The sequence below is a fragment of the Antrostomus carolinensis genome, unplaced genomic scaffold, assembly GCF_000700745.2.
Source record: "Antrostomus carolinensis isolate BGI_N321 unplaced genomic scaffold, ASM70074v2 scaffold48070, whole genome shotgun sequence".
In the NCBI taxonomy this organism is placed as follows: domain Eukaryota; kingdom Metazoa; phylum Chordata; class Aves; order Caprimulgiformes; family Caprimulgidae; genus Antrostomus; species Antrostomus carolinensis.
The window spans coordinates 1-12,584 of NW_010288609.1; the positions used below are offsets into that span (position 1 = coordinate 1).

The window sequence follows — 12,584 nt, forward strand, 5'->3', positions numbered from 1 at the left end:
GCGGAGGGGGCACCTTCCGCAGACGAGCTGGGGCGGTTGGCGGTTTGCAATCGCCTCAGGTGAACCACGAACTGATTTGAGGGAATGCGTGAGTTTTTTGGTCAGCGGTACAGGGAGAAGCATCTTCTCGATTAGTTTGTTACTGTTTTCTTGGTGCTTTACATGCTGCTAGCTGGATAATAAAGGGTCTTCTTTTTTTTCCCTTTTTTTTTTTTTTTTTAAAAAAATAATTGCTATCCCCTATTTTTGCAAAGTTCTAGCTGAAGGGTATGATTTCCCTATTCTGTACTTCCCAGAGCTCTGTGACATTTCACTGGCATCCATTAACGCTACAGCAAGAACACCCTGAGTCCTTGGTCAGTTCTTTGGTGCCCTCTGAAATAGAAATGGCTTACTTGAGAACAGAAGGAGGAGGCTCTGGTCATTTCTGCATGTTCCATGGAGTGGAAGAAAAAGCTGTGTGGTGAAAGTACTTCAGCACACTGCAAGGAGGGAAACAAACTGGATTTTCTCCCGTGTCCTTCGCGTGCTCCTTTCCTTTTCAGAGTTCAGTATACTGTACCTATAGAAGAAGCTGTTCTACTGGAGGAAAGATGCTCTTATGGATAAGATACTAATTTAAGCCTCGGGAGTTTGGGGCTCAGTTAGTGACTCTGTTTACCAGCTTTATGTGTGAGTTCGGTATAAGTCGCTTTGTGTTCATCTGTATCCCAGATTCCCCAATTGTAAAACAAGGCTATGGATTTCAAAACCTCCCTAGGTATAAAATCATTCATCTGTTTGGATCCTCTGTATAGCAAAGTGACTGAAGGCCTAATAAGCCCTCTTGATATTTAGCTATATATTGCAGGTCAATCTATGTGTATGAGTATATAGTTTGATCAAAATTTTAGTAGTTTCAAAAAGGAGCAAATGTAATATTACCTTCCTTGATTTTCAGGCATGAAGTATTTCTTGTGTTTGAAGCACAGGTCAACTTTTCCTAGTTCATTAGCTATTGCCAGCTTTGCCAGGCTTTTGAGGAAAGCAATCTTTGACAGCACCTTTGCTCTCAGGTGGAATTGTGTCCCTGTAGAATGCTTGTTTCTGTTACATTATGTTGCTCTTTTCATACTACCAATAATTAAACACAGCTTTTTTCCCCCCTATTGATCAGTTGCTGAAGTAAAGGAAAACTCTATCCTCCCCATGCTAAGTGTTGCAATGGAAAACAAGGAAAATGGCTCTCTGGATGTCAAAAAGTAAGTGAATCCATAGTGTTTAGTTTATGTAAATGGCACATGGATTTTGATTGTAGTTTTCCTTTGACTTAACGCGGTTGGCAAGGGTGGGCATCTCTATCTTTGCTCATTTCAAACCTTCCCTATCCTCAATTGCTTTTATTGTATTTCAACTTCAAAATAGAAGTCTCTGGCATTGTGTTGATTAAAAGTGATGTGTGGGAGGACTGTATAGCAATGGAGAGCTGCAGAAGCTAGTAACTTAAGTTAGGGGTATACCTTTCTCCATTGATTTCTCTTCTCAACCAGAGACTAGAGTGTTAGCACCGTAACCAATACTCTGCCTCTGCTCACCTGTCTGCTAGTGGCTTTTGCAGAACTGGTGCCTGATGGTGAGAAATGACTTTTGTCTCCTCTCTGTGTCTTTCAGTGCGACATACGCCTTTCTCTGCTGACTGCCCAGCCTTCTAGAGCTGAGAAGTAGTAGCAGCAACATATGTCTTTGGTGTTAGTTCTCTTCTGGAACAGATATTTTAAGCTGTTTGGTGGAGAAGCCCTAAACTGCTGGGTTTTCACTTCAGACCTAGGGTGCAAATAAGACAGAGATACGGTGTGCACTGCTCTACAGTTTTCTTTAGTGTGGTAGACAGCAGGCTAAGGGATAGGAACTGGTCTGTATCCTCAAAGGTCAGCAATTCTTAGATTAGGATTAGCAATTCTGAATGAAATTATGATCTGAGAAGTGGAGTTCTGTGCGGAAAAACTTGAGCTTGCTTCTTTAGGATTATAGAAGCTGTGCTGAGATATAGATGTACAGAGGTATAAAAAAACCCCCAAACACAAAGAAAGGTACTAGAGAGAGTTCTTAGTCTGTCCTTTCAAACAGCAACACTTCTGCAAAGCTGTGCCTCATTCTTCTCCTTCAGATCTCTTTTCCATAAGCCTTACAAAAAAACTTGACAATGCTTAGACTCCCAGGCACTAGAGTAATATAAATAATAATAATGGTCACTTCAGGATGCTGATAAAACACCTGATTATGACACAGCATCTAAAGATCTGATGGCAGCCATTAAAATCGGCATGCTCCCCCTTCACTTGGGACGTTGGTTACACCACACCAATATAATGCATTTCCCTGTTCAGTGACTATCAGTAGATTACCCCATGTGTGTCCCTCAGAAGCCTCCTTCAGCTGTCAGCCTTGCCTCTACAATGAGGACTCCTTGGTGGGGGGTGGAGAAAGGAGGCAGTCAAAGCAAGGATAGTTTGCATTTAATAATTTTCCCCTAAGGTGATAAAGGCTCAACTACTAATTGTGAAGGTGGCTTTTTAAAACTGATGGGGATGGTAATTAAACTGATGGGGGTGGTAATTAAACTGATCAGGAGCTTGGTTTCCAAATGAATGCATACAGTATGTGTGTGCACATATCTGCGATGGAGGTATTTGGCACTTTCTTTAAGTGGTTTTAAATAGCTTGGATAAAATCTGTTTGTTCACAGCTGTATCCTTTCAGGCATTGCTGCTTCTGCCACATGATGGCAATAAAGGCACAGGGACAGTGGTGAAAAGCAGACAAGCCTAATCCTTATTCATTATTAGTGCATCTAGTATCTTGTTACAAAGCTTAAAATGCCAGTCCTTTTTAAGATTTTTCAGCATCCAGGATGTCTGGCATAAACCGCTGCATGGCTAAGCCATGGCTGTTACATATTCCCTTTTCTCGTCTAAAGAACAGAGCCATGTGCACCAGCAGGGCAGGGGGGATGCTGTTAAAGTCTAGAAGGCAGGTGAGCATCTCTGTGGGTAGATGGGTTAAAATCCAGCCAGCCTCCAGCAATCTGCCACACGCCTTCGAGTCTTCTGCAGCTGTGGCGGTGGAAATTGGCTCCACTCGAGGTCCAGCATGATGCTATTCCTTGAGGCAGGAACTTGCAGTTATTTCCTGTGATTAAGGTAGAGCCCTGAAGTCATTGCAGTTGGGCCTGGGATGGGGCTGGACCAACTTATAGTTCCACAACCATAAAAGAAGAGCTACCTGAAGAACTAAGGCACCTGGAATGAAATACAAAATTGAGGGAAGGAGGGTTTGTGACCATATATTTAATTTGAAATTAAAGTGTTTTGGAAACTAAGCAAAATACAGTTTGGAGATATTTTTACAGATTGAATCTTTTATTTGCTGTTTAGGAAGAATTAAATTCAATATTGTTTATGCTTTTAAAAGTACTCAGTTGTTGGGGTTTTGCTTGTTTATTTTTAATTTTAAGTAGAAGATGAGTCATTGAAAGTGATATTCTGTGTCTTAGGAAAAATTCAAAGATTTAAATATAATTTTCAAATGTTGCTTTTACAAACGTGTAGGTTTTGTGTGGTGCTTTTCACATTTTACTTCTTAAGCCTCAGAATATGCACAACACCAAAAATCTTAATTGAAAGGCATTCTTTGATTTAAAAAAAAAAAAAAGGAAAAAAAAGTGCAGCTGTGATGAGGCCAGATAGTCTCATTTTCAGTTGTGCTGAGTGTTGCCTTTTGATGTAATTGCAGTCAGTGAAGTGAAAGTTATTAATGAACTAAGTCATTACTTGATGAGCAAAAGTAAGAAACTCTGTTCCTTTGCTTGTTGCCCTGAGATGTGTGTATATTCCATGTGATAAGTGAAAGAAACTGCTTTTAGAAGGCAAAGTGCAGCATACAGTAATATTGAGGTTGCAGTGTGAGTCTCTAGGGCCAGAATTTTGTTGTCATATTGACAGGTACATTCCAAGAGTTGGAGGAGAAGCAAAAATCATTGTGTTAATGAGTCCTCCTTCTCAGGGCCCAGCTAGTTGTAGAAACTGGGATGTTGTAGAAACAGTGATGGGAGGCAGTGTATGTGGCTCTGTTCACTTCTCTTCATGACTGGTTGGAAAAATGGTTGGCCCTCGATTTACTCAGTTGTTTTGCTGAAAGACATGCAAGTCTAGGCAAGACAGAGATCGTGATAGTTGGAAAATAAAAATTTGAAGAACAGAATAAAAATGCTGTCAGGAGGGTATAATCTGTATTTCTTTTCCAGTTGGTGCTGTTGAAAATCAAAGTCCTGCCACTAAGCTTCAGGACTTGAAATGGACAGGATCCTGACATCTGCCCTGATCTGTACATTTCAGTATTTCTTCATTAGCTTTGTGGTTAAGCATGCAGAACAGTGGAAAATATCTGGCATGAACTTTGGGACTTCTAGTTGGAGAAATATGTTTAAAAAGTTCTTTGTTTTCATATGTCTTCCTCCTCCTAACTTGCTATAGAAAAGGCAATCAAGCTCGCTGTGTATCTTTTTTACCAAGAGTTTGCAGATACACCAAGGTTACTTGAGACAGAGTGGTGGCAGGTTGAGGATAAAAAATGCAAGCGAAGGATAGTAATATGGATGGTTTTGCTACTGTGGAAAGCAATTGCCTGAGGTCAATCACAGAATGAATTAATTCTGATTGTGTTTAACAGATGTTTTCTCAGCTTCATAGCTATTTAAAGAGTCCGTAGATTTGCCCAAAGATAAGACCAAATACAATTTGGGGAAATTTTCTGTATTGAGCAATTAGTGCAATCCTTGGTGCCTCTCTCTCTCTCTCTTTTTTTTTTTGTTTGTTTTTGTGTTTTGCAAAGTAAAGATGGTTTCTGGTAGTTTCTGCCCATGTTATAAAGAAGCACAGTGTCATCTGGTAAAAGAATAATCCACATGCTGCAATTCTTTATAAGTACTCGGTAGCTGAAAAAAAGCTACAGTCTTGAAAAAAATTTGGTACCTCAGTCATGGTAGTCTTTGTTCTTCAACTGCAAAGGCAGCACACTTGCAGGAAAAGCTCCTGACTGATTACTTTTGTGAAGATTCATATACTTTCTTCTTTTCTGAAGGGGGAGGTACCTCAGTTGTCCCCAACAGCAGGTCTGTGAAATGGAAGAGGAGTGACTGTTCTGTATCAGAGCAGGGGGAGGTGTGTCAAAGGATCCTTTTCCTGGAGGAACAAGGAAGGAGGGGATGTACGTGGGGTGTGCACAAAAAAGTAGTAGACACTCTGCACACATTTAGTGATTCCTTGTCTGGATTTACGCTTTGCAGTTCAGTAGAGAATGGGAGACCTCCGGATCCTGCTGACTGGGCTGTTATCGATGTTGTGAATTATTTCAGAACAGCTGGATTTGAAGAACAAGCCAGTGCTTTTCAAGAACAGGTAAATCTATTAGGAAACACCTTTTGACTGCCACCAGTTTCTCACATGGCAAGTTTTTGCCGTTGACCTGGTTATATGCTGTTAAGTGGGAGTGAAAATCCCACATCAATGGGCGGGATTTGAGTCTGTCATTGGGTGAAAGTCCATGGGGCTATGATCTTTGAGTAAAAATATTGTGCTACAAGGTGTGGATAATGGGCTGGAGTTTGTTTAAAACAGTCATCTGCAAGGTGAGGAATCTAAACAAATTTTCTGGCTTGGACTCAGTCTCCCTATACAACCCACTCAGTTTCACTGTCTTGTTATTTGAAATGTGAATGGTAATTCCCTTCTTCCTTAGTGTATTGTGCAAATACACTCATGAGTATTTGTAAAGTCTGGGGCTCCTAAGAAGCAAGTTGCTTTTGAAGACCTAGGGTGAAAAGGGGGCTGCTGTGTTGCATTGAACTTGGCAGTGCAAGTGAAGGGGGAAAGGACAAGTTGGCAATAAAGGGGAATAATCTTTTTAAGTACAGGAGCAGCATGTTTGTAGGCCTTGGTCTGAGAAAGAGGTTGGGTCTTCATTTCTGGGCCTGCTAATTGCTGATGCTAATGGATGGCTTCTTTTGTAGTTTTGATCAGCAAAGAGCTTAACAGTCATGTGGCCCCTTGTAACTCGCCTGTCAGCACACTGGTGAGGTGTGTTAGTGGGGCAGGATAGGAAAGTTGGCTAACTTGCCCTACAGCCCACCTGAGAAGTTCCATAGAGAAGGAACTTGCATCTCCAGATTGTCAATACAGCACCTTCCCTGATAAGTCTCTAGGTTTCCGTGCAGCTACCAGGAAATTAGTTGCAAACACTTGTATTTAGTATCAAAATAGATGGCTTGAGTTTCCAAGGCACTGAGCTAGTGGAGGTTATTGGCAGCTTTTCAGGGAAACTGTACAGCTAATGTGAAATAACGTTACTGTTGGTCAGGTTAAGATTGCTGACCAGCAGCACCTGGACAGCGAGTCCATGTTGTCCTGGTTTTTAGCTGGAATAGAGCTGGGTTTCTGGTGTGAAACCATCCCACATCTGATTGTAACTGATGAGTATAACAGAGTATCGAAATTTAGCTCTTTGTTCTTGGGAGTAAAAAGCCTGGTGGCTGGGTAATTCTCTGGCAGGGTGCAGAGAGACACTTTTTCTGAAGCTGCTACTAATTTTTCAGAATTTGAAGATAGGTAAACAGGAAAAAAAAAGTGTTTAAGTGTTTTCATTTCTTAGTGCCACCATCCATGTCTCCTCAACAGCTCTGGAAATGTGTCTTAAGAAACCACACAGGCAAAGTAATTGCAGCCTCTGGGTTGTTTTTTGGTTTTGTTTTTGTTTTTTTTCTTGTACTGACAGATAGCTCTGACTTGCATCAAATATCTTAACCTCTCTGCACCTCTGCTGGCTTGTAAATAACACTGAAGTAATTACTACTGATCTTGTAGCAGCAAGGTGAGGCAAACTCATGAGTTTTGGTGAAGCAATTTACAACAGCCTGATGGAAAGCAGCATAGAAGTAGAGTGTAAAGGTTTTATTAGCATTCTGCAGTGAGGGCTGGTGGCTCCAGGAGGGGAGCTGAAGTAAGCTGCTTTTTATCAATATGTTGCCAGGGCTCTGCTGGGATAGCCATGGGCAGAAACGTGGCTGGGATTCTGCTGACAGCTTCACTTTATGCCAAAGCCTTGGGAAGAGGGGCTGACAGCTAACACTAAGATATGGCCAGGTGATGTGGGACAGGCACAGCAGAGGTCATTGCCACTTCCGTCCTCTTCCATTCTCTTAGGAGCATGAGGAGCAGCAGGTGCCTGGTTCTCCCTGCCAGCTCTGCCAGCCCATTCCCTGTCTGCACCAGGAACAGCCCCAGGAACAACCGTATCCCTAACCTCTTACCAGTGGTGGTGGTAGGGCAGTCAGGTTCCCTTTGGACCCTTGGCCATCCCGTCTGCAGGGTGACCAGGCGCGCAGCTGAACCTCTGGCCATCTCCGTTTTTCTCTGACATTTGTACTGCAGCTTGCCTGGGCCCCAGAAACCTAAATTCGTTTGATCTACTACTGTCTTGAATACATACTGGAAGGGGAATGAGGTTGTAAATGGTAGAGGGAAGTACTCCATTTCACCTACAACATTGGGAAATTGTTTTCCACTGAAATGCTTCAGTAGGGGTAGCACAAGGGTTTCCTTACATCCATGGCCCAGAATGTAATCATGAGATCTGTTATTATGTTCAGCTTTTACGCAGCAGTAACTGAGTCCACACTTTCTTTTGATGAATCTGGATACATCTGGATTCATCCAAATCAAAGGACTCAAAGAATTTTTAAAACCTGATTTTTTTCTTATAACATTTTAAGGAAAATGAGAAGACATTTTAAGGACTGCAGGATGTTTTATTAAACAATATTGTAAGTGTTGGTAAGAAGTGATGATTGTATGATTATACATTATTCCTTTTTGGAGTTTCAATGATGTCAGCAAGTCAAAAGAGCTCATTGATGAAAACAGATTCAACTAGAACATGTTGCCCAATGACAAAAACCCGCAACAACAGCAAGCAAATCAATCAAGCCAAGAGGTTGAGGACACAGGGTAACTAAAGAGAGATGCAGACCAGGTGCAGGATGAGGGTGTGAACACCTTCAAAGAACTGCTGCCTGCCAGTACGTGCCTGAGCTTTCTCTAGGAGCCCTGGAGCACAGGGGGTTGTGTATCACTCGAAGACTGAAGCTGTTCACCATGTCTCAAGACATGCTAGCGCTGTGCCTGACCTTCATTATTGCCATTGTGGCTTCTTAACCATTAGTACTGCAATAGCCAGATCAGTCCAGGTAACCCAGTGGTAGTTTGCTTGGCCTTCCTGCAATCCTTTGCCGAAAGGGAAATGAGTTTGATGCTAGCTTGTGTCCACTGCTGCTTTCCAGCAGAGCTGTGGCATGGAGAAGCATGTGGACATGCTGGCTGCCATGCTTTCATGTTGGCTGTACGGTAAAACCTTGCAGTTCTCAGTCACTTGGAGAAAGAGCAGAAAGAGTGCTGGGAGGACTTGAATCTTAACTGGTCCTCTAGTTATTTGCTGAATCATAGAATGTTGTGAGTTGGAAGGGACCCACGAGGATCATCAAGCCCAACTCTTAGTGGTTGAAGACAACCATTAAGAGTTGGACTCTGAAGATAATACGTTATTGCTGCTGAGGTCATCCTGGCATGGTGGGAAATTACTGTTAGCTCTTGTTGGGCAGAGGGGTGGCTCTGGAGGTGACTTTTAAAAGGCATACCGAAAGCTAGCATTGAGGTTGTGACCTGCAAAAAATCCAGAAAATAGAAAATTAGCTTCAGAGACGTCACCAAAGCATAAAAAAATCTTACCTGATGCCAAAACCCAGAATGACCAAGAAAAATCTACAGAAGCAGGTTTAAGTGGAAAACTAAAAAGAATTGGAAGAGGTAAAGCTTACAATACACACAAAGATATAAACCACTTGAATTCTGAATACATAATCACTTGTTTCTACCCAGATATGTTTAGAGAATCAGTTTTCTATTCAATGAAAGCCTTAGTAGCTGACGTTTCTAGGATCCACGAGGGACCCTGTGGAAGAGGAAGGGAAAGGACTAGATGTTTTTCGTCTATTTGTGGAGTTTCTCCTGTGCCAGGTACTGGATTTACTTCGTTTGGATCCTGCCAAGCTGGAGGCTGTTCTTCCTATGTAGCATCACTGAACAGTAGCAGAAAAGGCAACTTCAGATCAGTCATAGCAATGAGCAAAATACTCACTGGTGTCAGAATTCCCACAGAAAGAATTGTGACGAATGGAAAAGAGAGAATAGAATCTGGTTTTAATCATTGACCTTCTTAACAGTAATTGGATGGAGGCACCTGCTATAACTGGGTAAAAAGTTATTGGAAACATTTTTATTTTAGAAGTACTGTTACATTGTGCTCCTCTGAGGGTTCAACAGTCACATCGCTTGGGGAGACTTTAAAGAAATTCCACTTTCAGATGATCTTTGACTGTGTTGTAGTTACTCCGTGTATTTTGTATTTATAAACCTCACATCATAAGAGAGACCATTCTGGACAAATTTATGCTGAACTCTAATACAATTCTTCCTCTTCATGTTGAGTTGTAATCGGGGATCAAATCTCTGACGTTTCCAAGATGACATTTGATCTTTCTAAAGAAAATGCTGCAGTGGGATAAATTGATATGTGATGTTTATAATATTTATAAAAATACAAACTTTTGGCAATATATTATTATGGACAACAACAATATATGCAAGCATTTGAACTGATTGTTGACTGTTGTTAACAAATTCAACATTAAATAGTGGGTTTGTTAATTAAAAGTAACAAAGAATGCAATAGCAGAAGTCCAGTGCAGGAGAACGCCATGAGGCTATGTACTTCTCTGGGCTATGACAACCTTGGGAGGTCTGGCTGTGCTGTGAGACACCAGTCAGTGCATTGATGTGTAGATGTAGCTCCTGTTTCCTGAGTAGTGCAGTGTGACTGAACTGTAGGAATGTGTAAAGAAAGGATTGTCCCATGTCTAAAGCAGAGATGGGAGTGAGAGTTGTGGATTCTCTCCCTTCTATTTTGACCTTTGAAAAATCATTTACAGATAGTTTCCAAATATACAACAAGGTTTTGAGGTGGAAAAAACCCCAAAGCCTGCAGGATTTCTGGTCTAAATAGGTCAGAAAGCCGAGGTTTGAGAGGAGGAAAGAAAAAACCCAAAACATATCTGGGATTTAAAAGGGGGAACTTTAAGCAGGAACAAATAGAGGTTGCTGAGACCTAAGCTGGGAAGTTGCTGCTTTTAGCCTCTTCCTTTGTAAATGGAGGAAGAGAAGTTCCCTCATAGTGTTGAGCTCCACAGTTAGGCCCTTCTAAAATTTCTGATTGCTTGAGTCTTCCCCCCTCCCTCCCCCCACCATAGGAAGCATGAGAAGGTTGGCCTTTTAAAGAAGGCACTTGAAGTTATTAGCAGATGCTGACTAGTCCAGACTTGCATATTGCTGTCAATAGTGATTCTTCTGAAATGCCCTTCATAAGCCTTCTTCTTAAGAGTATCCTTCTCATAATGGCTGATAATTAGGCAATCTGCACATGTACCTATTAATTTCAAACAGATTTACAAGGAGGGAATTTTGAAATTAGGCTCATTTGTGTTTTGTGCTTGACTAAATGATATTTATGCCTTAGCACAGGTGAGCGCTTGAAAAACCAACAGCAGAATGTAGCAGCTATAAACATAGTCTGAGGAAAATAAAGGCTATTTCCTTTCTCATTGGTTCTCTCTAGTAGTCTTCCGTTTGTTGCATGACTGTTCTCATCTGTTAGATTTGTACATTTGTCTTTATCAACTCTTATATTCTTCTTATAGGAAATTGATGGCAAATCATTACTGTTGATGACAAGAAATGATGTACTGACTGGACTTTCATTAAAACTGGGCCCTGCGCTGAAAATCTATGAATATCACGTAAAACCTCTACAGACACAACATCTAAAGAACAACTCCTTGTAGCAAACTGTCTAGTTGGGGTCATGTTGTGCCTCAATCAGTAAATAAACAATTTGGTTTCATGTGATGGAACTTTGTAAAGAGAGACTATATCTTTTAAGAATTTAAACCAAATTACAATATATATCCTATTGGATAGAGTTGGCAATATACTATATACCGAGTCTGAACTGAGAGGAGTGGTGTGTATTTTTTACGTAGTATGTAATGATTTTCTCTTTTAGGAATTGTCAATGAGCATGTTGAGATAGCTACATCACTGTGTCCAGAACAAAAGGGAGGTATGTCATTCTCATTTTTGAGCCAGACATGTTCTTGATTTCATGAATTAAAATACCAAAAAACCCCACCAAACCCTAAATAAAGTTTACATGCATCTTTGGAAGAGAGAAACCAATTAAAGTAGGTTTTGGTTTACATTAAAGACCTACTAAAATTACTACTTATCATTTTAGGATGGGACTGACACTTGCCAACTCACCCTTTTTTGCAGAGGGTCCTATTTTGACCTTATTAAGGTTTACTCGTGGTATGCTGCAATGTTTAAAGCTGTACATACAACTAACATAGCCCCTTCGATAGCAGAAGGCGTTGCTGACAGGTGAAACTGGATTGTGTATTTTTTGCTGTCCTTTAAATTTTCAGCTTGTTTTCACCTGTTTTTAATAGTAGTTCTATGTAAAGTATAGTTGGTTTTTAAAAGTTTATGTTGCTTTGCAAAACAAAAAACCCTTCATTTTATTCCTTTTTTTTAATTTATGATAACTTGTTTTCTAACATTATGCAGAAATTTGTAAAAAGAGTAAAATTCTGCACATTTTTAATATTGTCTGTCACTGGTGTTGTAATGATTGAGTTTTATTTTTTTTTAATGCTTTACTTAACGGTTTGAATACTTGTTTTAAAAACTGAAAGAAGCTGTCTCGTCACCATACATCTCTGTTAAAAGAGAGTCTTGTTCAATCTGTTTGTACCAGTTCCCTACTTGATAGGTTGCTTGCTATATCCCAATAAAGTATTGCTTATGTTTGGATTCAGTTTACTTTACAGATCTTTTACTTTGTTTCTTTGTTTGTGGTATATTGGAGCTCATGTTTTTCTCCATTTTCCCATTAAAAAGGTACCAAAACCTACTTAATATTCTATGTTCTTGTGATTACTTTTAACACCACCTACCAAGATATTTAAAGATTTCATTATTTTTCCTTTTTCTTATCTCGTGTTATATACTGCCGAAGGAGGGAATTTTTCAGTGCTGGTCACAGTTCACCAGTAACATCTGTGCTTCCCTTACCCCTTTCTAGAGCTGTCAGTGGTGCCGAGGCGCTGTGCTGGCCCTGGTACAACAAGGTGATTGACCCCAGAATGCCTGGGAGACAGCCCGCGGATGGTGCTAAGCACAGTCTGGGCTCACCTTCTTCTCTGGCCCAGGGAGCTTTGTGATTACCCCTGGAATTGGGTAAACCCCCTGGATGTGGGCTTGCATCAGTGAGGCTGAGCAAAGGAACTGGGAAGAAGGAAATAAGCGGGAGAGCGTGATGGAAGTGGAATGGTGAAGGGGTGCAGCTGAGAAGGGAGAAGGTAAGGGAAAGTGGTGCTTTCT

The 12,584-nt window shown here is 40.9% G+C and overlaps 1 protein-coding gene across 1 annotated transcript; it reads left to right on the forward strand.

The window, feature by feature from the left end:
• The first annotated feature begins 1,154 nt into the window (after positions 1 to 1,154).
• Positions 1,155 to 12,017, forward strand: SAMD13 (sterile alpha motif domain containing 13). The gene is made up of 3 exons (XM_010167181.1): positions 1,155 to 1,241; positions 5,324 to 5,435; positions 10,841 to 12,017. Exons 1-3 carry the CDS (start codon positions 1,189 to 1,191, stop codon positions 10,982 to 10,984), a joined length of 309 nt encoding a protein of 102 aa, XP_010165483.1. The 5' UTR covers positions 1,155 to 1,188; the 3' UTR covers positions 10,985 to 12,017.
• Positions 12,018 to 12,584: the final 567 nt, after the last annotated feature.

Excerpts from the sequence above, each read along its gene's own strand:
- SAMD13 (XM_010167181.1), top strand. The coding sequence starts at position 1,189 with ATGCTAAGTGTTGCAATGGAAAACAAGGAAAATGGCTCTCTGGATGTC. Across the intron at positions 1,242-5,323 it reads GGCTCTCTGGATGTCAAAAA|TTCAGTAGAGAATGGGAGAC; the intron begins GTAAGTGAATCC and ends TACGCTTTGCAG. Across the intron at positions 5,436-10,840 it reads CCAGTGCTTTTCAAGAACAG|GAAATTGATGGCAAATCATT; the intron begins GTAAATCTATTA and ends TTCTTCTTATAG.